Raw genomic sequence first — 26,322 nt, 5'->3', positions numbered from 1 at the left:
GTAATTGTTGTACCCTTATATTTAAAGATGAGTAATGGAGAATAGATACTTGTTCACCTTCATAATAAGATACTGGAATTGCATCCATTTCATCCTCCAAACCCTTCCCTCATCCCTTCCTACTACTGCTGGCAAGGCTTGAACTTCATAGAGGTGCTACTCAGCATACCATTCATCCTCACCAGAGAGGGGCTAGACCGGTGTATATGAGTTTTGTCTCTCTGTGTAGTATAGCAAAATAAATGTGGTTCTTGCTTTCTTCCTTCTATACCTCCTTTATCCCAGCATCCAGCTATCTCAAGTAGTAACTGTCACTGAACACTTAAGTTCCAGAGGTACCTCTGCTTCTTCTAACAACTGTCAATGGAAGAATACTTTATCCAAAGTATCTATAATTTGCCTACTCTAAGGTTTTACGAGGCCTTATATTTTAATTTATCAATGCTTTTTTATCATATCCTTAATAACATTTTTTTGTTCTTTATTTTCTATGATTTTTTTGTTTAATTTAGACTTGCACGTGCATTTGCACTTAAATGTGGCAATCCTCTTGTTCTGTTGATCAAGGATACCTGATGGCCTTCGGTACCAAAAAGATCAGTAGCCCACCAGATTGTTCTCATTACTAAACACTTCAGTGGCTTTTCCTTAAATTGCAAGTTATTACCCATGTTTGCACTGTAAAGATAATCCAGAAGATGAATGAAAGGGTATATCACAAATCCATGAAAATAAATATCACAAGTCCGTGAAAATACTTTGACATAAAACAGTGAACATTAAGATAGACCTGAATTTAAGTTGGTTATAGAAAATTGGTACTAGTTTTATGCCTTCAACAACAACATTCTGGGATCTATATGCAAACCTAGAGTAGGTAAATGCTTGCTGTGCTTCTTTGTCCTCTACTTTTCATTGCCTGTAGGGCAGACATATGGTGGTTTATGGAAATGTGATACAAATGATTCTTCTCCCTTCCTAATCTTCCTAATTAAATATTTTTGTGCTTGTTTTAGAGTCCATTGCCGTGGATAAAAGGCTTGAAGTGGGGAGAATATGTTGGTTCCCCAAGTGCTCCAGATCCTGTTGTCTGTTTTAGCCAGCCTCATGGAGAAAGGTTTGGCTCTCTGCAGGCTCTACCAACTAAAGCTATATGCGGTCTGTCCCGCAAGTTTTGCCTTTTGATGATATATAGCAAGGAGCAAGGTATGGATTTGTGATTATTCTCTACATGCAAAACAGAATCATAATATCTGTAACTCTAATGCTACTATTCCGCACTAAATTTCCCGCATTTAGTCTTTTGTTAAAGATCGATTTACATCAATTTATTACATCCAAGAACAGCTTCCACATGTCTGATATCTTTCCTGGCAGGTGGATTTTACTTGTAATTTTCAAAAAAAAAAAAAAAAAAAAGGCATCCAGTAATTATTTTTCATTAAGGCGACTGAAGCATGAAGCTTTAACTTTAGAACTTATCAGCAGATTCAGTCCAAAATGAACTGAAAAACAGGAAAAAGAACATGTGGCAATGGAAGGGATAATTAAAAATAGGTTTTAGAGGTAATGAATAAGGAAAGCAGTAAAAAGCAGAGGTGAAGGATCTGCTTGGAGGGATTCTAATTGATAATGTGTAAACAGGTTCTCATGATTTTTTTCCTTTGTAATGTGCTAGTGAAAAGATTTATAAATTATCTGTTGAAGGCTTCAGGTGAAAAAATAAATAATACTCTCTTTAAAGAAGTAGTAGGTTGTAATTGTTTCTCTGTCTGGGAAGTGCTGTCAACATCGTTTTTTGTCTGTTCCTACTAGATGGAATGATGCTTCAAAAGCTTTGTTCAGCTTAGGTGTTCAACATAGGTGTTTTTGGAGAATGCTGAATGTTTACATAGTCCTTGAAAAAAAAACAAAACACTATATTCATTCATAGGCTGTCTTCATTTGTAATGTACTAACAGAAAGCATCTTAGACTTTATTTTTTGTTATTGACTAACAAAGTGATAAACCCTTTGGTTGCATATATGACACAGAATTTTATATGCCTTCCTTCAGGTGTGAGAAGTATGCATAGCACTGATATTCAGTGGTCAGCTATCCTGAGCTGGGGATATGCTGATAACATTTTACGACTGAAAAGCAAGCAGAGTGAACCTCCAGTAAATTTTATCCAGAGTTCACAGTTCCATCAGGTAAAAATCAGTCTGTCTTCACCTGAATATTGCTAGTTTAACTATCCAGTGGCTTTATGTGGCCGTATTTACCCTTGCTTTAATTTTTTGCAATGCCTATAGTAAGCAAGAATTCTTACTTTGGGGGGATGAGCATCCAAGCACAACTTTATACAGTTGTCCAATGTTTTCATTCTAGTCTGTTAGATTCTCTTTCATTGGCATGTGTCCCTCATTGCTCCAGTGTCATTGTTCCTGGATGTGTTCATGTATTAGACAAAGATCCATTCTGAATGCATTTGATTTTTGTAGCTTTTCTCTCCTGTGGATTATTGGTGTGAATTTATTAAAGCTAAATTTTGGACCAAGAAAAAAATTGAAAACAAGGAAAAATAATAGATGCCTCTCATTGGAAGGAGAATTCCACTATAGTTTGATTCCTCTGGAAAAAAAAAAAAAAAAAAAAAAGATTGCCTAAAAGATAGTTGAAGAACTCTGTATAACTTCTGTTTCACTTCAATTGTGTTTGAGACTGTACTGAAAATACTCTGGTTGATGTGGTTGTAGATCTAGAAATCTATGGAAATTCACTGTGCCCTTTGGCTGTGAACTCAGGCAATGCAGCATTTTCCACTTTGTTTCTGGAGTAATAGTAAATATGACCTAAAGCAGATACATCTTTAACTCCTGGATTTCTTCTTCAGCTTAAGTATTTATATGGCTTTTCTTAAGATAACCTATAGAAATCATGTTGACCAAATGCTATGGCATAGTGACAATTGCAGTTCCTGTTCTAATTTTTTCTGGCTTTTTTTCTTTCCAAGGTAACAAGTTGTGCTTGGGTCCCAGACAGCTGTCAGCTTTTCACAGGTAGTAAATCCGGTGTCATCACAGCGTACATGAACAGATTCACAAGCAATACGGTACGTTCTGTTGGGTAGAACTGATATTTAGGGATTTAGCTATTTGTTCTTACAGCCCTTTATAACAGGGAAAGTGAGAGAAGGGGAATGTTGTATTTGGGACCCTTACTAAAAAGATCAAGTGTTTGGTTAGTATTTATTTTTGAAGGCTCCTCTTTTGACATCGTAAATTTTTTTTTCTGCGTATTTACTTGTGTAGTTTATGTTCTTGTTTTCATGTGTTGCTAGCCTCTAGTTGGCCCTCACCATCTGGATGCATAACTGATGTACACAGAGCTCTCAGTTCAGGCTAGGGCTTGGAATTGAAGTGCTCTGGCACAAGAAAGCTCTCTAAATTTGGGGTATTTTTTCCTGTGAAGGAGTCAGCCTTTCAAAACCTTAAATGAAACTAGAATGTGCATTACCCCAAAGTAAACAACATTTTAAATGCAGGAGGTGTTTACACCAGAGAGAGTCACCACAACGTATATACTAACTGCTATGCCTCATCACTTTGGCATATTCCAAGGGGGAAAGCAGTGTGGAGGGAAGTAATACAAGTTACATTCCTCAACATGTTAGTGGAAGGTGCTGAGATCCTTGTAGAAATCTCCCAGATACTATGTGGTGATAAGCATGGTATGAATATATAAACAGAACTTAGAATTCATCTTTTGATTCAGACTGAGTTTTGAGCTTGTCTGATTTTCTCCAGCAGTAATTTCTACACGTTTTCATAGTTTTAACAAAGTTTGTAACATTCTTGACAGACGTTTTTAGGTATGCCTGTGTGATTATCCATAGCAACAACCCGACTGATCTATCAAATTTAGCTTGATACAGGTATTGGCAAACACGTTTGTATTATTGTACTATAGCTGCTCTTGAATTAGTACAATAGGCTGGGCTAGGGGGAGGCTTGGTATGATCTGCTGTGCCTGCCCAGTCTGCTGCCACTTGCAACAGTGGCAAACAGCAGATGGTTAGACTGGGAAGACCATGAACATACTGCAATTACTGCCTTGGCTTTCTTTCAATTTCTGGTGATCTGCAACTCAAGTTTCCTAAGCTCAGCAGCTTTGATTTTAAAAGTTTAAGTAGAACTTGAAGCCTACAAGCTTAAATCAGTTGGATCTTAAGTCAAGCACCTTAACTGCTCGCCACAACAGAGAGCTTCTAAATAACTTATATTGAGACTTGTATTCCAGTTCTAAGGAAAAAAAAAGGTACTAAAATTCAGTCTGTCTGCCATCTGACATGCAGAAAAGGAACTCCAGTAATAGGCTTATGATCAAGTTCTCTGCATTTTCTAGAAACAAGTGATTTTTTTTTTTGTTTAGCTGCACAGATGTTGTTTGAGGTTTTGTTGAATTCCTCAGCATTGTCAGTTTTACATGCCTTAGGCAGATTGACCTTGATGCCAACTTTGTAGCTCCTGTTGTGGAGTCAGTTACCCAAGTCAGGGCTGCAGGGAATGCAAATGTGCTTCCTAGCATCTGTTCTGTATGAATCTTGTCAGCTGTTCAGTGATAAAGTGAACAGTCTGTTATAACACAGAGCTTGAAACATGAATATTTTGCCCTGATTCATGCATAGGCATCATGTGGGTATCACGTCATTGTCATTGCTGTTGTCAGTATAGGAATCTGAAGAGCCATGTTGTCAGAATCCAAAACATAGCTTCATGTTATCAGATGCTTTTTTCCTAGTCTTTAAGATGGTTTAAAAAAAAATACTTTATTATAAAAATGCCTTAAACCGTATTGACTCTTGCAGTATTACAGCTTAAATTGTCCCATTTCAGTGCAGAAAAACAAATAATTAAGTGTATTTTTCTTTTGTCTGTCACTACTTTCAAGTTTTTTGTCTGTTTTTGTATGAGGGTACAGGATAAATATAGCAGGCCTACAACGTGCTCTGTTGTAAAAAGAAACGTTTCTCTGCTGTGTTTCCTTGCACAAAGATTATGCTAATCTCTGTACAGCAGGCTTTCTTAGTATTCTGATTAAGCAGCTCCTTCAGCTAACACCATTTTCAAGACGTCTGAATTGTTTCATGTTACATAATTTGAGTAAGTTGTCTTATTTGGTGTTCAACTTGCTGCTTTTATTTTTTGTTCAGCAGTAATAACTGCTGAGCTAGGTTTTCTGTCTATATTTCAAAGTACTGCTTCTCAATACTCAAATACTAAGGCTGTCATTTCTCTACCATGGGAAAACAGCAGTCTTGCACAAAGCAGACCAGCTGATTTCAAGGTGTTTAGTTGACAGCAGAAGAGTTTCTCTTGAAGTTATTGGACTACGTCAAAATGTTTGCTTAGAGCAGAGCACTGGAAGAAAAAGTTGAATGTTATGGATGCATATGGCATATCATATCATAAAAACATCGGGGTAATAAAGCATTAATACTATCACTAAAGTGATAATGTTAAAAGTAATGGGAATCATCTTTGGAAATCCAGGAATGAAACTTGCCCCTACATTTATCTTTTTTAGAAAATAGACATTAAAATCTTAGTCTTATGATTTCATTTTGTCTTGCTATTTTTCAGCCTTCAGAAATAGAAATGGAGTCACAAGTCCATCTGTATGGCCACACAGCAGAGATAACGAGCTTGTTTGTGTGCAAGCCATACAGTATAATGATAAGCGTCAGCAAAGATGGAACCTGTATTATATGGGATTTGAACAGGTACGAGTACATATGTAACTTGCAACTGAAGTACTTGTTTTCCAACTTTTTGGTATCTTTACACTTTAATGTTAATTGAGTTTATTTCATTAATATCTCATGTGAAGGCCAACTTGCTTTTTTTTCACGTGAAATATGCAGGAATTCTAGAATGAAAACGAAAAATATCATTACACAGTGTTTGTTGAAATGAATGTCTTTAATGCAGAAAAGGTTCTTCAAAAATGATATAATCTGAACTTCAGGTTTTTTTGTTCTCTCTTTTTGTTTTTTTAGGCTGTGCTATGTCCAGAGTCTGTCTGGACACAAGAGTCCTGTGACGGCAGTTTCAGCTAGCGAGACAACTGGTGATATAGCAACAGTTTGTGATTCAGGTATATCTGGCAGTCAAGGCTTCTAACTTACAGACCAGATAAATCATGAGACTTGTTTTTATATTGGTTGAGTATGTATTAATCATCTGAAGATGCTTTTTAGAGTGCTTTTCTGGTTTTTACATATTAGCATATGAATTTCTCCAGAAATGATTAATCAGGTGTTAGAGTGAAATGGAGAGTTGTGGAAGCAAACAGCTTGGTCTCTTGATACAGGCTTGAACAGATTTCTGGGAGACCTACATTCTGTGAGGTTGGTGGTTTTCATTTTTACAGGGATTTGTTGCCAGAGGTACAGATCTTAGGGGGGAGTACACTGTATTGCTGAGTAACAAAATTATTGTTCATCACTCACTTTAAATGATTTCATATTGCTAGAAGCAACCAGATTGGCTTTGCGTTAAACCAGTGTATAATAAAGAGGAATAACAGATATATTAAAGGTGGAGTAGATATTTCTATTAGGGCTCCTACAGAAGGAAGTAATTCTGTCCCTGCCTCACTGCCTAATCTTATTTTAGAGCATTTTTTTATATTGTATTTCCCATATAGTGCTGTTCCTGGATTAGGACATTAAGATCTTTTTGAATATAATTCAGGGTGCTCAATGACTCAGACTGCCTGTGTGCTACAACACAAGCAGGGCCAAGTCAGAGACCTCACGCTATTTTGATGTCTATAAGAATACCTGTGTTACTTTATCTGTTAACTTGACGTGGGGGTTGGGTAACAGGTTCAATCGAAATGACAATTTTCTTCTGTCGATCCAAGAAGTACAGAAAATGAAGGAAGAGATCTTAACTTTGTTTATCCATATTGTTGGAAGATGATTGTTGACTGAATTCTTATTTTGCTTGAACCAATTTCCTTTCTTATGTTTGAGTAAGATATGTCTTACGTAATGACATATCTTTTAGCCAGCTTTCATTACTGTAGGTCTCCATAGACTGAATTAAAACTAATGCCATTACAAATATTAAGGGGAAAAAAGGCAAGATAGCACAGTTTATAGTATTAAAAAATGAGGGGAAATTATTCTGGGGGTTTCAGAAACATTGTGTTTAGGTTTCAGACTGACACAGATTTACAATTCATCCATTTCTGTAGCTCTTAAGCCAGCTTCTGCTGGAAAATACTGTATTCTTTAATTGGTAAGGGACATGCGTTTCAATCCCTTTCAAGACAAAGCAGTAGATGGGTTATCATTACTTTCATAAATTCAAATAATGCAAGATAACCAGGTAAGCTACTTCCACTTAGTATTTCAAGTACGTTGCTTAAATGTAAGTCAGGGTATGAGAAAGCAGTTTAAAGAAGATAGGATTTCCCTTTCAATACGTGAACATTGGTCATACAAAAATACTATATGAATTCATTTTTAAAGTACAGCATTCCGTAGATATGAAGTCATGTCTTCTGAATCATTTTGCAGTGGCTTGGCAGTTTGCATCACAAAAAGCAGAAAAGCAGGAAAGAGGTAATTGTTCACTGCAGCGCATGTCACTCCAAGTCATTCAAACCTGATTTTTCAAAAGATTCTTCAGAAAGTTGAATTCTGTAACACCTAAATATTCTGTTGCATAGACCTCGCTCTGGTACAGATTTCTCTCTTAATGCTGATGTGTTGTGTTCTCTTACAGTTGGAGGGGGTAGTGATTTGAGACTTTGGACAGTTAATGGTGATCTTGTGGGACACGTACACTGCAGGGAAAGTATTTGCTCTGTTGCTTTCTCTAACCAGCCTGAAGGAGTATCTGTCAATGTGATTGCAGGGGGGCTTGAAAATGGAGTTGTGAGGTAAGCATTTGAAGCTTTTTGTAGTTAGTAAAATGCTTTATAACTTAAGTTCATGGTTTGATAGCATGTAGCCAAACAATCGGTATGATATTTAAAGAAGGTGGGCAAGCTGTTGTCCAGTTTATAATATTAGGTAGTTGCTAAATTCATTTTGTTTATCACTGAAATAATTACAGGTATAAATGTGAAGGAAAATTGATTTTTCTTTCAGACTGTGGAGTACATGGGACTTGAAGCCAGTACGGGAAATAACGTTTTCCAAGTCAGCCAAACCCATTGTAAGGTAAAAAGATTTTACGTATACAGTAAATGGATTTTTTTCTTTCAAAACAAAACCAAGAAAAATAGCCTGTAGTATTGAAAATGGATTTGACATAAAGACAAGAGGTAAACACCCATGTTTAAAAAGAGCCATGCAATCCTACTAATTATTCATGAAAGCAAAATGAGCACAAGTGTACTGTGTTTGTAATGACAGTAATAACTAGGTTCTGCTGCTAGCAGATAGAAATTAGCAGGATTCCCTTGAGAGCTGAACAATACTACCCTTCTTATTAAGTTTAATATTTTTCCACAGAAGCTGTTCAAAAATCAGGAGATAATATCTTAAGGTCAGCAAACTCAAATAGAAGAGTATTGTCTTCCCTCAGAAATAAATGAAAGGACTGCATTTTCCCCTGACCATTTTCTGATACTGGAGGAAAACAGAGAAAGGAGTAAAGGAGACTCAGAAGCGTGGCAGCTGCCATTTTAGAGTGCTTATGTAATTTTGCCTACTAGAGTCCCCTGGAGGGTTTATATAAGCAGAATTATTCTCATGCCAACATGCTTTCAGAACGCAGTCAAAGGATGGAATCTTTATCCCTAGAGGTACAGTACCCTGCACAGAGGTCTTGTAGGGTTCTGCCAGAACTTGATCAAGTTCATGTTAGTGTGGTACAAATCACTCTGAAGAATTTTGTTGTGACCATTACTGTGATTTAGTTTTTGCTTTTGTCAGCCAGTAAGTTCAGAGGGTATTGTTCTGTGCTGAAAAGCCTTTCTTTCAGAGATAGAAGGGGCAGCCTACTTCCTCTGATGCTGCAAATAAACGAGTACTAAATTGCATGGCACATTGAAGTGCTGGACGAAGCTGCAGTTCAGCCTGTTTGGTTACAAAGCTGAGCAGCCAGCTGTTCGCAAAGGTTGCTGTGTTAAGGCATGCACTGGGTCTCCTGTAGCTGAGAACTAATTTTTGTCTTCTAGCATTTTAAATAGCCAAACGTGATATAAAAATAGGTTTTCTTGTTTTCCAGCCTTACATTTTCCTGCGATGGACATCACTTGTTCACGGCTAACAGTGATGGAAACGTTATAGCTTGGTGTCGCAAGGACCAGCAGCGCCTGAAGTTACCCATGTTCTATTCATTCCTTAGCAGCTATGCAGCGGGGTGATGACTTTTTGCTGCTAACTCGTGTCTCTGATGCACTTTAAATCCAAAATAGATTAAAGAATCTTATTTTACTGGATTTTGAAATAGTTTGAATGTCTCTGGAATGTATCTAGATCTTAAAGAACAGTCTGAGGCGGTTGTAAAATTCTGTGCATGCGCAAACTTTAAGTCTGTCAAGGTCACCAGGAGGCTCTGGTTGTATACTCCAATACCAGCAGTGGTGTACAAATGCTCTAATCTACAAGTCAAAATGCTGCAATATAAAATGTAATATTTTTTTAAATCACTTCTTGGAAACAAGTATTTCAAAAATTGAATCAGTAATGTTTATTTCCCTCCGATGCTGTAAAATATCGGCAGTGTGAAGTTCTGTAAATACTTAAAAAAAAAAAAAAAAAAAAAAAAAAATGTCAGCGTATGTATATCTGATTAGTGAAGGGTGGTATAGTTAGCTCTGGGATAAGTGACCGAAAACTCAAAAATCCAAGATGATTCAAAATTGCTTTTTTGAGAAGCAAAGAATTTAGTAGGTGCTTTTTGCACCATCTTATGGTATTGTAATGTTGGAAAAATTTGATTTATCTTTCTTTGTAACTTTTGCTGTCTCTTCTGTTCAGATGGCATAATAGTCTTTACAACAGACAAAAAATATTTGTCCTAATGATGGGCAGACACCTCATAGCATCATGAAGCAATAGTTACATTGTGTTTTGTTTTTTTTTTTTTCCATGTGGGGTTAACTCCCTAAATTTGTAACACCAAGCTATGTGATTTTGTGGCAGACTGCATATACACTATACACACACAGCTTATTTTCCAGAGCTCTAAAAAAGGCATTAGAGAAGGCACAGATGTGTTCCTATTCTTGGTGTCATTGAACCCATACATTGTAAAATGTTTGAATCCAAATATTTAAATGAATGTCCATAGGCATCAGGTAGTTCAAAACAGTTTATACAGATACACTGTGCAAATGCGCTATTTATTCCTAGGTGCTATTTTTGAGAGGAAAAAAAGCCTCAGTTGTTAAAAGCTTAACAAATTTGAATTTTTAGGCCAGATCAAAACCTAACGGTTCAGTTGATGGATTTTTGAGACTTTAAACCTGACTGACACCATGAATGATGCCTGCTAGTCATGTGAATGGGAAAACATGAGGATGCTACACAAATCTAATGTAGTTCCATTTTTCTTCCAAATAGCTTTGCTTTTCTCATTGACACACTCCCCTATTGCCATACAAACTGCTGTCTTATGTTAAAGGTTCACCTGCCTTCCAAATGCTGTATATGAAATTGTCACACTATGGAAAGCATGCACGCAATAAATCTATACACTTCTTTCTAAAATTCCAAATGGTCTTTACAGAAATTCTTGTGACTTCCTGATTTGAACTTTCCAAACCAGAAAGTCTTGAAGTCTTGTTGGTCCATGACAACAAAGACTGATGTTTAGTTCGATTAAGCAAGTGGCTGTATGAACTGAGTTGTAAACTGCATATATTGTCGTGGCATTGTCTGGGATGGCTTCAGTCATGTTTTTTACTGTCTAAATGTTAATGTAAGGTCCAAATGCAGACTGAAAAGCTTCTTGGCTCATGTTGAAGTGATGTGCTTTATTTAAGAGACAAAATACAAATGTCGTGGTTTGGGGGTGCTCTTGTGCTCCTTGATTTGGGGTGTTGCTCACAAAGGCTTATTTTTCTAAAGTAGAATTCGACTTGTTACAAATCAATATGCAAAATTGCTGGCCTTGTAAAGAGTGCAATATTATATATTTTTATGTAAAAAACAAAGATTTTTTGGAAGCAAGGAATATTTATTCAGCTTAACATTCTGGAACTATTAAAATAACATTGCAATAGTATATGTGCATGATGTACTGAAACTTCTGTAAATGTCACATTCCACACTGTCTTTGTATACACTGTCACATTGTTGGGTAATAAACAGATCTTTGTATCAAACTGAGATGGGTAGAACCATGTTTTTGGCTTAGTTTCACCTCTCTTTCAGGCATCTATCGCTCGCTTTGCTCCAATTTCATTTCTGCTCATTTTCAGGTCTTTCATCTTTCAAAATACTTGAAGCGGGGAAGTTCTGTTTGTGGACTACATGATGTGACTGCTAAACCGAAGGAGGGGGGCTATGAGAGTGGAAGTGGGAAACCTAAGGTACATTACTTTGTACAGGTGTGTACATGTCCCTCCTTCTCCGGGGATGTAACGATAAAATTTGAAGCCCCTAAACAGACACTTTTTCTGTCTTCCTAACCATCCACTTCTCTTTGAAAACGTAGTTGAGCTGCGGAAAGGTGGAAAAGCAGCTCCTCTCTGTACTCATGGAGCAAATGAAGATCACTAAGGGGAGGAAAAGAGGTGCTTGTGGGAAGTGAGGAGTGGGATTTCTGGTAGGGTTCTGGCAGAGGGTGCAAAGATACTGCTGTTGGAAGCCAAGGTCTGGGACAGATTCATGTGGTGAGGCCTATCTGATAGCACAGAGGATCTGATTTCTGTGGTGAATCTGGGGATCTCTCTGAAGATGTATAGTGAGACGGGGAAAGCCAGGCAGTAGCCAGATGTTCACTTGTAGCGGGGAGAGGAGAGCAAGTCTCCAGACCATTACTGGGAAAGGGAACTCGGACCTTGGGTTCAGCCAATATCTATCCAGTGCTTAGACCAAACCCATTATAATGAATCGAAGGAATGAAAGAAGATCAGTAGAAAACTAAGTGAACTGAAAACTGAATCAAATGGGATAAAATGTTTTGGCAAGGGTGTGGAATTCTGTGAGGAGATAAAATGTAAGAAGTTTAAACTTAGAGTCTGAAATACCTACATTAAAGATCTTTGCATTTAAACCCTACTCTTGAAGACAGCTGAATTAAAGAAAAATAAATAATCTTTTCCTGCATACTGAGCAAGTGTCTCCTCAGGATTTCTTGAGTTAGTATTTGATCTATGCATTTTGTGGGAGGGGCAAAAAGCCTCTAGAGAGCAGGGAAGGGAGGGGGGAGGAGAGTACACCCAGGTATTGTAACTAACAAATTTTGCAAATTCAGTTTACCTTCAAATATGGGTAGTCCACAACAGTACAGACAAAAGCGTAACTCCAGAGTTAATTAAGGTGAAGCTCTGTAGAATGTAAAACTGGAGGTGTTAGCCTTTTTTGGTGTGTGGAAGGAGTCCAAATAGGACTGACTTTCTCCATGCTTTTTGCTTAAAGCTGTATTGGATTTTTTCCTCACATATGGAAAAAAGTCACAAGACATATGCTGCTACTCTACCATGATAATATAAGACAAATAATGTCTTAAAGCTGCTGCTCGCCTTGAGAATATTACTCTGCATTAGTTGAGCTTGCAGAGGTACTGACAGCATTTTCTTTGACACGATATTCAGTTAAAACTGCTGACAAATGACCTCTGTGCTAGTAAGATGCAGAGCTGCTTGCTGCTCTGGGTGAGGTCAGAAAGCCACTGGTTTGTCATCTGGGTTTCTGTAACAGGCTGTGCTGTGTTTCACAATTCAGGTGGGTCGCTCCTGAAAGGGGATTAAGTATGTGACTGCTCTGATTACAATCTTCCACTTCGTTGAGCTACCTGGTAGAAAGTCAAACAAAAGCATGAGCTGGCTCCCTATTTCCAGCTTGCAAGCCACCTTCGAAGAAAAACTCAAAGATCCTAAATCTCCAACGCGGTTGCACAATGTCTGCACTACCGTCATTAGAGGCTAGTTGTGCAGGCTAGCAGGCACCAGGCACAAAACTGTGCTTTAAAGCAGCTGTTTCCCCCCTTAACTTCTAGATATGTCCGAATCCCCCAGTAAATGCGCCGTGTGGGCTCCGTTTCTGTACCATCTCGCTATCTGAGCCGCCCTGGCGCTGCCCCCCCTCACGGCCGCCTTCCCGCCCGCTGCCGCCCCTCAGCGCCTCAGGGCGCCGCCCCGCCATGTGCCGCCGGGCGGGAGGAGCCTGGGCAGCCCCGGGAGCCCGGCACCGGGCGGGACCGAGCGGGATCGGGCGGGACCGAGCGGGATCGGGCCGAGCCTCCGCCGCACTGCCCGCCCGGCGGCCCGGGGCTTCGCCTGCCGGCACCCAGCTCGGCTCGTCGCCGCCGGGAGCAGCGCGGGGAGCGCCGGGCGGCACAAGCCAGGTTCTGCCGCTGGGGCCGGGGCTGGGAGCGGGGCGGAGGGGGCAGCCCAAGGGGACGCTGGCTTATACAACACGGGCACGGCGACGGGAATCGGTGGAGCTTGGCGGTGGGATGGGGGCTCGGCGCTGTGTTAGGTGTAAACCGAGCTGCTGAAGTTTGGCTGTTCCGCAGTTAGGCGGTCGGCAGCTCCCCGTGAAGTTGGGGTGTGTGTGGAGCGACGAGTCTGACCGTGGCGAGCGGTCCTGCCTCTAGGCTGATGGTTTCTGCTGGTGCTGCTGAGGGATGGAGTTACCCCTGAAACTCCTTCCTGTCAGTTTGGCATCAAGCAAGGCTGAAGACGGTGCCGTTCATATTCCTGGTGTGTTTGCAGGTGGCTAGGTACGTCTGGGGATCTTTCTGCATTTTAGAATTTGATTCACTGTCGTATTTGGTTCAGGGACTATTCCCTCAAATGCCATTGGGACTGACTGCGTGATTTGGGTTAATGTTTCTGCCGTGCTGCGTGGCCCAGGGGCTGGTGCGGGAGGTGCTCTTCAGAGGGGGGAATCCCAGAAGCTGCAGACCACACCAGAGCAGTTGGCAACCTTGTTGAAAGGTTGTTGAGAGAAAGGGGAACGCAACAGTTGGGTGTGGGGCTTTTTAGAGTTTGTTCTACAGTGCACCCTTTTGGTGTGGTGGTTTACGACCCTACTCGGAAGTGTAAGGGGGAAAATGTGCCTCACAGCTTTTCATCCCATCCCTTCTCATCCCATTCCTCATAGAAATTCACACTGAAGAGCTTGAAACTATGTTTTGCTTACATGTTCCACAGTATTTCAGACCCTGCATTTCACTAATGGGCATTAGTAATGTTTGGTAAATGTATGTTGCACCTCTTACCTATGCAAGGTCAAATTGTTCCTGCAAATATGTAACTTCCTGGGTTATCAAGAGATAACTTGGCCTTTGAAGCGCTGTCGGGTACAATCTGTTCCGAAAACAAACAAAGAAAAGTTGCTCTTCACAAGCGTTTTTATGAGCCCCGGAGATTAAAATCTTTGGCACAAATCACTTAACTGTATCCAGCAAAAAAAGCATGGGGTTCATCTCAGGTAAAAAGGTCAAGCAAACAGACAAAGCCCCCTCAGCTGGATGGGACGGGGGGCTGTCACCACGCAGCTTTCAGGAGCAGTAAGTTTGGAAACGGCTGGCCAACACAGTGTGCCATACTACAGAAACTGCTTGGCCAAAAAGGGCCGTGCAGGGGCTGCCGCTGTCGTTCGTTAACGGGATGAGTGCTCCCCGTAAAGAAAGGAGTCACTGAGACCAGGCCGGTGAGCTCGATGCACTGCATATTTTTAATATGCTGCATAAATGAGCTCCGGTGTGATCTAGGACCGCTGGCATGCACCAGTAACAGGTAGACTGCACGTAGTCTGATCACAGCAGGGTTACTGTAACTAGGGTGATTATCAGAGCCCCTGTGCCTATGCATCGATCTAACCTAATAGGGGGCTGCTGGAAAAACAAGCAGGGGTGAACATCGTGAACCCAGCTGAGTAATTTCTGGTTCGAGGCTTTGTAGGTGATTGAAATGATGGGGAGAAGCTATTCCTTTTGGGCACTGTGTAGGCTGCTGCCGTGCAGGTCACAAACCTGGCTGTGCCGTCCCGGAGAACACCTCAGTGCTTGGAGCAGGGCCGGGGCTGTTCAGCAGCTGTGGGCTCAGCTGGAGCACTGGGACAGACATCCCACAGCTCTTCATCTGGCAAAGAAGGTTCCTCAGATTCCAGGGAGTGAGCCTCCAGACAAAGGGTATACGATTGTATCGTTATTAAAATTTCTTTTCTCTCCAGAGCTTTATTTCTAAGTAACAGCGTTATTTCATTAAAGAATATTGAGCCCATGGTTACTAAAGCATATCATAGGTCCTAAGGAGTGCAGAAGCACGTCTCAGCCAAAGCTTTAGCCACTAAGACAGCCAGCTCATCACAGTCAGGTTTGGGAGTGGGAACAATTCAGATTGTCAACACCATTTAATATCTGATAGGGTCGTGACCAATACACCAGTGCGTACTCTATTTGTGCATCATGAGGGAAGTCAGAGGTGTATTTAGCCTAGTAAGTGAAATGTGAAACGGGATAAATCTGCCTCATGAAGTTCTAGAACCAGAAATGACATGAAAAAAAAGAGCTTGGATACTTAAATGGGTGCTAAGCACTCCCAGAACTACGGTAGTTAAATACTGAGGTGTGTGTAAGGGTCAGGGTAGGAGCAGGCTTTGGAACAGAACAAATGTTTGTGCCTTAGGGTATAAATAAACGAGGGATAAATGAAAATTTTCTCCAGTGGATGAAACACCTGTGGCCAGATTGTTTTCTTTTTTAGATTTTTTTTTTTTATAAAACTACTTAATCTGATCATTTTCTAATACCATGAAATAATTTACCAAAGTAGCTACATATTTCGCCCCCCAGCTTTGTTGTATCGGAATACAGGCACGGATGTATTTTGGTGTTTGTGGCCTTGTTTGGGAAAAAAGGGTTTGAATTATTTTAAACATTTTTGTGCCTAACAGACTGTTCAGAATTCCTTCATGGTCATCACTGAATCCCTCACCCAGCAGGTGCTTAAAAACCAGCTGGAATTACTAGAAACGCTCAAATTTTCTGGTTCTAATGTGTGTAAGTTCTATGGTTTGAGTGAACTACCAGAAAAGCCAGGGAGATCTGGAATCCTCGAGACTGTTCGTGGAGTTTCAGTTACTCAGTGCACTTTAATTGAACTGTATTATTCAAAATCAAATTTCTAATTTGCCTCTGGACTTTGCTGTGCACATGAAGACATGGCTCTGTACTTCACTTAGCTTTGATTTTTCATCTCTGTGGTCATTACTAGTCTAGCCATGGGGATGATAACAAAATTTAAATGATTTATACTTGGAGGGGCATCATTTTGTAAACAAAGATGAATGTGTTTACTCTTGTCTTTATAGCTTAAAAGCTGGGGGGGGATCAAAGAAAAAGACAAGAGATGAGCTGTAATTCTGCACCTCCCGCTCTTGTGACTGCCTAGGAGCCTCTCTGCTCCTCCACTGCAAGGCAAAACACATCCAAAAATTGTTTGGAGGCTGGCTGGTTGGTTGTGGGTTTTGTACTGGGCATTGCATTTTATGCAAAGGCAGCTCTTCCACGTGTAGTTAATCCTGTACCCCGTGAGGAAATGAGTTAGCAGACTGGAAACAAAGGCAAAGAGGGGGAAAAAAAGCTCCTGCGGTCTAACACAATTTTAGTTAGAGTGCATTTCAGGGAGAACTGTGTGTTTCGCTGAACACACACATAGAGAAAACGTGTTCTTTGTATTTGCGTGTATTAAAGCTCCCGTTTTATTTTGACTCACAATATAATTTAGGGTAGCATTTCTACTGCCCAAGCTTGTACACGTACTGAAAAAGGTTGTCATGTTCCTACAAATTAGTGCTGAGCATGGTGAACCAGAGATGGTGAACCATCATATTTGTATTTTTCCACCCATATGTACCATGAATTCCACATTTACAGCATAGACTAACAATTTCAGAAAGGAGAAGTAACAGCTATCATTGCCTTGTCTCCGAATGTGAGTGTCTTCTGAGATCAAACCAGTTGAAAAGTTCTTCCTCCGTTCCCTATGTGCTCTGGATTGTGTTCTACTGACGCAAAAACGCTGAGGACATCGTGTGTGTCATTTTTGTTTACAAGAGTATTTGCTGTGTCATACTTAATTTCTTGTTTATATCTCATCCCCTGGTTATTGGATTAGGTAAGCTATTGAGTTTCAGGAAGGGAAATTTGTGTAGTTATAGATGTTCACTGCTTGTCCAAAAATAAGCTGGAAGCAGTCGTTTCGAAAGACTGGCTCCTTAGGGAGTATCAGTGCAAGAAAACCACTGAAACACTGACGTACCCTAATTAGGTGTCCCTTTGACCAGCTCATGCCGTGATGTGTACGTCAGGCAGTAATTTTTTTCTTATGTCTCAGTATCCGTGGACCAAGGAGACTTCTCCTGAATCGCCGCTGCTTCAGGACACCTGAGGGCAGAGGAAATGGCTTGAACTGCTTAGCCATGAGCTGCAGGGGCTTCAGCACTGAGACTCGCTCCTCTTCTGCTCCTTCTACATCACCCATTCCCTGATCACAGCCTCACTCTGCCCAAGGTTTTCTCAATAGGTCTTAACTCAGCGGTTCCCAAATCTTTTGGATTAAACCACTGCCAGATCTTAAAATTGGTGCGCACAGCTACCAAATCCTTAACTGAAATCCCAGTGGATCTCACTGCTTACTGCTTGCTGTGGCTCCTTGAAGCAGGCGTGGGACATCTGCCTTGGCCTCATGGGCTGCAGCTACAGCTGCACCCAGCAGTGCTTTCTGTAGTGCACTTCTGCACTTTGCTCCCAGCAGTGCCTTCTTCAGTGCGCTTTTTCCTCACGCTCATTTCAGTTTAGAAACATGGTAGTATTTTCTCAGATTTGTAAACTACCAGACTGACAATTAAAAAAGCAATCTCTTTGCTTTTGTTTATTGTTTTTTTTTTTTTTAACACTCGATAACCTTGATACCTAAGTACTCCTCAGTGAGTAACTCTGAATTATTAAATTCCCGTGCCAGCAGGACTTGGGATGTTGTCTCTGAATCTGCATGTTGCCAAAGGAAACGCTAAAAAGCAAGGGAAAAAGTACCAAAGTCATTCTGCACAACTCCTTTGCTTAACCTGGAGTTCGGCAGGTTAGTTTCCCAAGAGTTGCAGATCTCTTCAAAAACAGTGCATTCATTTTGGTGTAACATACCATGCTGTACATGGTTTTAGTTGTCTTTTTACTTCGTTGGAGATCTGCAAGAAAAATTTGGAAACTGAGGCATCATTTCTTCTCAATCTCAGCTTCTTCATTGCTAAAGTACTTCTATAGTCATAATATTGATTTATTTTCCTACCTTAAATATCTCTGTTTCTGATGCTTGGTGAGATCCATGTGGCATTCAGTCTCATCGTGCACATTTCTGGACTTGTTCTCATGTGAGTAGGTGTAATTGGGGTATGGAGCCAAACTGCATGGTGACTGCAGGGTCTGTTTGGGAACAGTGTCCTGAGCTTCTGAACCAGGGTGACAAGTTCTGCACCGAAACACTGGCAGTGTAATCTGCATTTTCATGTTGTTTGCAGAATCCAGGATGAATAGCTGCAGTCAACGATGCAAATCTGTGATGCAATCAGGTGCTACTGAACAAGAAAACAGATAGAAATGGTATCTGATCTGTATTTATAACCTAACAGCCTGGCAGTGTCAGTGTGGTGATGTGGGGGCACTGGTTAGATTTCAGTAACTGTCTTATCACTAATTGGTGTATTTGCTGGCTGTACTTTTAAATTGTCTCAACTTTGTCTCCTCCAGGGAAAACAAAATGAAGGAATTAATGTCGAACAGTACAACCAACATATCTCAAGCCAGGAAAGCTGTGGAGCAATTGAAAATGGAAGCATACATGGACAGAATGAAGGTAAACTTTGACTTTTTGTCAATATTTTGAATGCACTCACTGCTTTGTGGTACAGCCTACCTTTAATAATCCAAAAAGACTGTATCAGCTGAAATCAAAATTCTGTGTTGAGTTATAAGGCAGTATCAGCTCATAAACTCGTAAATTAAAATGACAGTATTTATAACTCAGAAATATTAGTGCAATTGACATGAGTAGTCAGTCTTGCTTATATGAAAATATAAATCTCAGTTGCTGCATTTTGTTTCAGTTTTTAGCAGTGGCTTGCTAGACCACTGAATTTGCATAGCTGTGGTTTCTGTCTCGTAGAGTATCCTGGCAAGTCCATTACATAATAGAAGTATGCTCCTAGGGATGGGTATTTGTTTCCTTACGTATGGCTCTGCCTTTTCAGTGCAGCCCTCCAGGTTAGTTTTCAGACGAGTTGGCCACCTGATTTAAGCCACATTGCAGCTGCATGAACAACAGAACTGACAACAAGGAAAGGGTGTGAATGAGTGGCCAAGAAGAGGTTTAAAAAAATGTGGGCCACGTTATTGTAATTTGAAATTGTTGATACTCAGTAGATTGTCTTAAACTTGCTTTTATGTAATCAAATTATAACTTTCACACACTGAACCATTAGCTCGGTTCTGCAGATAGCTTCATTTGTTAGATGTATAATGGTGTTCTTAATTACATGTGTAAGAACGACATAGGCTATTTTTGCAGTTAGTTTAATTAACAAGAACACAGTTATTAGCATATATAGTAGACCTAAAAACCAGATAACTTAAAAGTGCAATTGTTTTACATTTCAGTTTGGGACTGCAAAAAGCACCAAAGAAAAATCTAATGTGTTTCATTAGTCCAGAATACATGTTAACATAATGTACAACTAACATAATGTACAATTAATGTATATGGGACACTAACACAAACTAAGTATGATTTGCAGACGTTTGGTCTTGATTTCTAGAATGTCTTTGAACGAGTGTATGAGGGACTGTGAAAAGAGCTTGGTTGGTTTTCTTATTTCCTCAAGATCTGCTTTGCCCTCTAATCTTTGAAATAGTCAAGTGTGTGCTTCACTATAGGTGAATTTTGCCAAGAGACTTCAAATGGTTTTATCAGGAGATCTGAGTTCTCAGATCATAACTGTAAAGGTAGAGAAAGGAACTAATTTCCTTTTTTTTTCCCCAGCTGTTTTGCAACTGCTTAAACGAGTTAGACATTTAACAAAAGATCAGTTCTTTCCAAATAACTTCATTAGACACTGTTTTGCAAGTTGCTGTAACGAAGTGGTTATTCCCGTGGTAGACAAGACCACATTGTTAACATGAAAAAGGAAATTTTCCAGGTACCTGCATTATTGACCAGGGAAATTAGAAGTTCCACCTTTCTACTACAGAGGCACTTTGTAGTTTCTGTAACCAGCTACAGTTGGGTCTGCTCAACTAAAATGTTGTAATTAGAAGTCCATTTCTAGTTGCACATTCCCCACTGTGTTCTCGATTTTTTTCAACTGATTTAAAAATCCTACAGCCATTCAGAGCAGCAAGCAATGCAATGTTTTGAGGTTCCACAACCTTTTTTTCACACTGCTGAGGTGTGAGAGAAACAGGACAACTTAAAAGGAGAAGACAAAGTTATGCATGTCCAGATTGGTGGCTGGAAGGAGTATTACCATGGTGGGTTTTTGCAAACCTTGAGAACGAGAAGCCCCCAAAGGATCGTAAATTGAAGCTGTCTTCCTTCCCTGCAGAAGGAATGGCTGGAATTATAATGAAGTAAGTAGAAAGCAGGAGGTGCGGATTCCAAGCTAGAAAACGTGAAATGAAATCAGATGAAAAATGGCCTCATGACTGGTAGAATAATGTGTCTACCAAAGATACTAGCAGTGAAGTTGAGAAAGCAAAGATAATACTGGTGCTTTATCACAGTTGTCCCAAGAATAAAGCACTGCTTAATCTTCCCTTCACAAGCAGGAAAGCGAGGAGGAGTGCTCTGACACTAAGCATGGTGGTGTATCAGCTATTATTCCATTTTCTTTTTTCTTTAAGAAGGTAGAAAATATCCCCAACTGTTTCTGAATGGTGTTGGGAGATAAGTGGTGGGGTTGGCAATAAACGGGTGTGAATCTTTGTTTTAGATGTAAAGGATAAGCAGAGTGGGTGTCATAGCAAAGATGGTAATTAGTCACAATCCGTGACAAGACAGACATCGTAATTGCAGCATTTTGCCCTGTCATTGAAGCTTGTAATTATTAGCGCAGCTAACGGGATTATGTTCTAACTTCGGCTGTTTTTATCACCTCTGTTGTTCTGAAATGTAATGGTAAAATTCCACTGTCCTCCTGAGACTAATTCTTCAAAGCATCAGGGCTGAGCGTGTGTTGTTCTTTTTCTTCCTTCCTTTCAGTAGTTTGACAACCCGATGTATTTGTCATTGCACAGAATAAAAATAATTGTATAAAATGGGAGATCGGTGTAATACAGGATACAGATATACTCTACCCCCTCTATCTACACATTTTAAAATATTTTTAAAAATGAAATGCTAACTTCCTGTTAGAACTCATCAATCAAACTGGAGTCTGATTTTTTTCAGCCACTTCTGCAGTAGGTATAAATTGCTTTGAGTCTGCAGACCAAGCTGTATCGCGTAGGTGAGCTGAAATGATAAATGTGCGTTAGTTTCCTCTGGATATTCAAATCAGATGCTTTTACTTTAAGCCTTGGTAAAAGCTGTTCTGGAACTGCCCAGCATCATTCAGCTCCAAGTAAGCCTAAAGGTGAATAGAAGCTGTGAGGGACTGGCCTTCACTTAACTCCCTCCGTGATAGAAATAGGGCGAGGAGCATATCATTTCCTATGGTAACCAACCACAGCATTGGCCATTAGGCAACCTGTGCGTGCTGACCTATGCTAAAAAAGCTGTCTGTCTCTGCTGCAGCTTTAATGCAGTGCGTAATGCAGAGGTCTTCTGCCACTGTTCTGAATAATAACACTGAGCAGGAAACACACTGGAGGCAATGTTATATTTGGCATCTTTTTGCCCACAGTTCCGAATTTGGTTCCTGTGGCTGGGAGCAACATTGGCAGTGTTTTCATTGCTGCTGCAATGTGATCTTCTAACTTAACTCTCCACAGTAAGTGGACATTTTTTCACTGCATGAGCATGAGCTATGCCAGACGAAGTGAAGAAATGCCATAATTCAGTTTCACAATCACTGGAATCCCAATGGGAGGATTTCTCCTCTCCAGCTCCTTTTTTAAAGGACGAAAATGCGTGGCCTAGTCCAGGCTGGGAGGTTGAGTTTGTGACAATGCACTGAAATGTGATTGTGTTCCTCAGTTTCTTGTTTGTTGTTCAGGTTTGCTTTCCACTAAATTGTATTATAGTTTGAAAGCAAACTAATTTGTGAATTAAACACCCTGATGTTGAAGAAGGTGCTTGCTCTGCTTCAAAATGTTTTGCATTCCTACCTGCTCAGTAGAGTGTAAGTTACATATAAAAATGTTGCATTTTTGCTAGTGAAAATCTTTTTCATTGCCGTATGATGTCAAAGCACGGTGATACGTAGAGAAAAAATGAAATTGCTGGGCTTACCCCTCCTGAGACTGACGGCTGGAATTGCGTTTCTCTTTCACTGAACAAAAAGTATGTTCCTGGGCTGATGCTGCATATCTGTACATGAAACAAGCATGATAGTTATGGGAAGGTCAGTCTGCTGAAGTCCAGCATTGGTTCTCCATTCGTGTAGGATCAACCTGCTTAGAATGATTGTTGGTTTCATGAATAAAATACAAAAAAAAAAAATTATCAGTACCTTAATAATTGAAAATGAATGTGCTGAGCATCTTTAATAAACCCATTCTCAGGGACCCAGAGAATTAGAGTAGGTCTCCATAAGGTTTTGTGGCAGTAAAGTTGATGATGACGTAACACTATAAATGTCATTGATTTTTTTTGTGGGCAACTGTGGCTCTGAATTTAACTTGCTCTGAGTAAAAGAGAGTTGAGGACCAAAGAAATCAATTAAAGCATAGAACTACTTTAATTTGAGAGATGCAGCTGAGCTTAAAAGACAATAGAAAAGTGAAAATGCTTATGTTAAGTAATTATGAATATTCTGGTGATCGTCATTACCTGAAAATACACACTCCTCCTGCAGTTACGGGAAACATGCTGACCTCTCCTTCAGGGGATGCATTCTATGCTAGGTTGTATTTTCCTGAGGCCAGCGTAGGTCATTAGCAAAGAAAAGTATCTTTACTGTCTTCTGATCTTTTGGGGCTTGATACGAATTTCATAGTAAATGACATTGTGCCTCTCTCCAGAGAATCTGCTTTTTAAGAATTCACAAGTAAATTTAAATGAAAATTGGGAATATGATAGCATTCCCAAGCTTTCAGTTTGGCCATTATAATTCTATCTCTGAGTCTAGACATGCCCTTAATCTCATTCCTTTGTCATTGCTTAGCAAGTAGCTAATTGAAGAATGTCTGAAAATAATTAAAACTTTGTATTTGAAGTCTGTCTCTACTGCTTTTGCTTGTCCTGCTTCTCTTTTCAGAAGCAGTGGCCCTTCTCGATATCTTTGCCATCTGATTCATTCATTTTGTTCTCAGTCTTCAGCTTTGTATTGGCCCAGCGATCTATTGTTCATCTGTAGTGTTTCTGCCCACCCTTTTGTCTCACAGGCTAATTCATGAGCCAACTAATTCTAAGTAACATAAACAGCCCTGCTTCCTCAGCTAGGAGATAGGTAGTCTACTGGGATGCCAACTGTAAGAGGCGACTGGGTTTAAGCATCCTACAAAGGCATGTTTTAGTGGATTTTAAAGATAGAAAGTCACTTATTTCCTTTGGGAAGCTAATTTAAATTTGCATGAATCATGATCTAACACCCACTGACTTCATAGGTCTAATCTGAAGCCTACTACGGGTTGGACTTCTACCAAAGCAGGCAGGGTGTGGGGAAGGTAAAGCTAACAGTGGCGACATACCTGTCAGAAGAATACCAGAAATCAGATTTATTTTTCCTTTTTACTGTAGTTGTGCAAACTTGTTCACATCAGTATTTGGCTGAGGAGAATCTCTCCTGGTGCTCAGAGAAAAGATGTTTTTGTAAAGACTATCTCCTTTTTTCAGCTCCATTACAATATTGGAAACACAATAATTAAACAAAGCAAAGAGATACAGATAGTTGTAAATATCTTGCTAACAAAACAACTGAACAAAAATAATTCAAGTCTATATCTTAAGTTCTTGAAAAAAAAACAACAAACCACCAATAAATCACAGTGGCCTAATATCATCAATATTTTTAAGGCACAAATTTGCAAAGGTTTCGAGATTACATCTAGAGCGGAAATATTTTCATTTTCCACTTCTTGCAAAATATCTTGAAATCAACATGCTGTTACATTTCTATAGGACTTTTCAGTAAGCATAAGCCAGAATTCAGAATTTGGAGACCTTAGAATTGTTTATTTTAGAAGCCTAAAAGTGTTAATGTAAAGGTCAAGCTTAAATGTGATGACTAAAGCATTACTTATAATAACTTACTAAATAAAAGATATTTGACTTCACTGAAAAAGGTGACCAGCTTAAATGGGAGCTACGAGAAATGATTTGCAAGTCTTGCTCCTGATTTTTTTTTTTAATTCCATGGTCACGTGCCTAAAAAACTTTTTTTTTTCCACATCTAGAGGAGGAAAGGGTAGAAAGAGTCTGTGGGGAACCATCCAACTTTGCTGCTTTAATGCCTGGGAATAAGAGCTGAGGCAGAAGGCCTCTACAAAGATGTGCTTCAAGGAGAATTGATATTGCTTATGAACTATTAGTAGCTAGATGTTTCATTGAGTATACGCTCCTGACCTTGCTTCTGATGGAGAGGAACAGCAGAATATGAGTCATATAAATCAATACCATCCCTTGTCGCTGTGTTAGGTAAAATGTGTGTGAGGATTACAAGGCATACATCTTAGCAGCACAAATGCAGAGCTGTGGTTACTTGTAATGTAAAGAAGAATAAACCGGTTTACTATTTTATGAGTTTCCATTATTGTATGTTATATGAAGAATATTTATGTGATGCCAGTTGGTTCAGATTTAAATGCTGTAATTGTTCTTTATTCTCTTCTACTAGGTATCCAAGGCTGCAGCAGATTTATTGGCATACTGTGATGCTCATATTGGAGAAGATCCCCTTATTATTCCAGTACCTGCATCTGAAAATCCCTTCAGGGAGAAGAAACTCTTTTGTACTATCCTTTGAGTCAGTTTCCAATTAAAAATATCTTATGTTAAAATTTGGTATTGGTGGTGCATGCTATTGGTTTTAGCATATTTTCCTCAGATATCAATACTTAGCCCAGAGTTACAAGATTTTTAGAAGGTAGTGCATTTTCTGGTATAAATAAGTAAAAGAATCCTAAAAAAAATATCAAAGTAATCCTTATTTTTCAGACCAATGCACAAGTTTAATTTCAGTTTTCATGAAGATTATTTGGGTCTTAATGAAAGTATTGAGTACAGTATCATATTGTAGATATCTTTGCCAGTCATAGATTTTTCTGAGACCTAAATGAGTCATACCGACTCCGAAGCTATTTTTAACATTCTTATTTTCTTTGGAAGGTGAGTTAATTCATTTGCCTTTACAAATTTGTATCCAAAAAGAGTAGTGTGACCTTTCCGCAAGTAGCATTGTTTAGGAAAAAATGCTGGTGATTTACAGTGTTTGGAATGATCACTCTTATACAGTAAGTGATGTTTATAAATATGTTTTGTGAAGACTGTAATAAACTTGACTACAAAAACAACCTTAGCAGCACTGTCAGCACAAGCAAAGTGAAAATATACAGTTACTTACGAGTTCTGCATCAATAAAACTGGAAAAACGTGGCTGCTTGCACCTTATTTTGAATGATAGCGATTTAAATTATTTTTGCAAGGAAATTGAACTGTGATATATCAGCTTCCTGAGAGGCTTAGTGAAGGGTGTAAGTTCTGCCCTGATCAGTCCAGGAAGGGGGGATTACAGTTTCTAAGCAGCACTCTACATGCCTTCACTCATGAGAGCGAGACTTTATGGGGATGCAGAGCAATGGTAACAGAAGGTTGCTCTAGAATATGCGTCAAAGACAGTGCCATCAACAGCCACCAAGTCTGTTTGTTCTGCAGCCACAGACTTGCCATGAGAGAATTTATCAGCAAATAATTTGGAGGGTTCGGGGAGGTTTTTTCTTCTGGCTTTGTCTAAAGTGACGCATTGGGTTTATGTGTCAAGGGTTTGG

General features: G+C 39.6%; 2 protein-coding genes across 4 annotated transcripts in view; both read left to right on the top strand.

Annotated features, from left to right (window-relative positions):
* Nucleotides 1-11,339, top strand: part of LYST (lysosomal trafficking regulator) — an 81,117-nt gene extending 69,778 nt beyond the window's left edge. For all 3 annotated transcript variants that reach the window (XM_032183498.1, XM_032183497.1, XM_032183496.1), the window contains exons 46-53: nucleotides 1,017-1,206; nucleotides 2,057-2,193; nucleotides 2,997-3,095; nucleotides 5,626-5,765; nucleotides 6,042-6,139; nucleotides 7,780-7,936; nucleotides 8,148-8,219; nucleotides 9,232-11,339. In XM_032183498.1, coding sequence (XP_032039389.1) covers nucleotides 1,017-1,206; nucleotides 2,057-2,193; nucleotides 2,997-3,095; nucleotides 5,626-5,765; nucleotides 6,042-6,139; nucleotides 7,780-7,936; nucleotides 8,148-8,219; nucleotides 9,232-9,370 — 1,032 coding nt within the window. In that variant the 3' untranslated portion in view covers nucleotides 9,371-11,339. The remainder of the gene's footprint in view (nucleotides 1-1,016; nucleotides 1,207-2,056; nucleotides 2,194-2,996; nucleotides 3,096-5,625; nucleotides 5,766-6,041; nucleotides 6,140-7,779; nucleotides 7,937-8,147; nucleotides 8,220-9,231) is intronic.
* Nucleotides 11,340-13,338: 1,999 nt separating this feature from the next.
* On the top strand, nucleotides 13,339-25,930 carry GNG4 (G protein subunit gamma 4). The gene is made up of 3 exons (XM_032184594.1): nucleotides 13,339-13,521; nucleotides 18,931-19,036; nucleotides 25,173-25,930. The coding sequence occupies exons 2-3, from the start codon at nucleotides 18,941-18,943 to the stop codon at nucleotides 25,299-25,301; spliced, it is 225 nt and encodes a 74-aa protein (XP_032040485.1). The 5' UTR covers nucleotides 13,339-13,521; nucleotides 18,931-18,940; the 3' UTR covers nucleotides 25,302-25,930.
* Nucleotides 25,931-26,322: the final 392 nt, after the last annotated feature.

Source organism: Aythya fuligula, chromosome 3 (genome assembly GCF_009819795.1).
Source record: "Aythya fuligula isolate bAytFul2 chromosome 3, bAytFul2.pri, whole genome shotgun sequence".
In the NCBI taxonomy this organism is placed as follows: Eukaryota; Metazoa; Chordata; class Aves; order Anseriformes; family Anatidae; genus Aythya; species Aythya fuligula.
The sequence above is the reverse complement of the archived record's forward strand: the minus strand, read 5'-3'. Positions and strand labels throughout refer to the sequence as shown.

Coding starts and splice junctions, on each gene's coding strand:
- GNG4 (XM_032184594.1), top strand. CDS start 18,941: ATGAAGGAATTAATGTCGAACAGTACAACCAACATATCTCAAGCCAGG. Junction 19,037..25,172: donor CATACATGGACAGAATGAAG/GTAAACTTTGAC, acceptor CTCTTCTACTAG/GTATCCAAGGCTGCAGCAGA.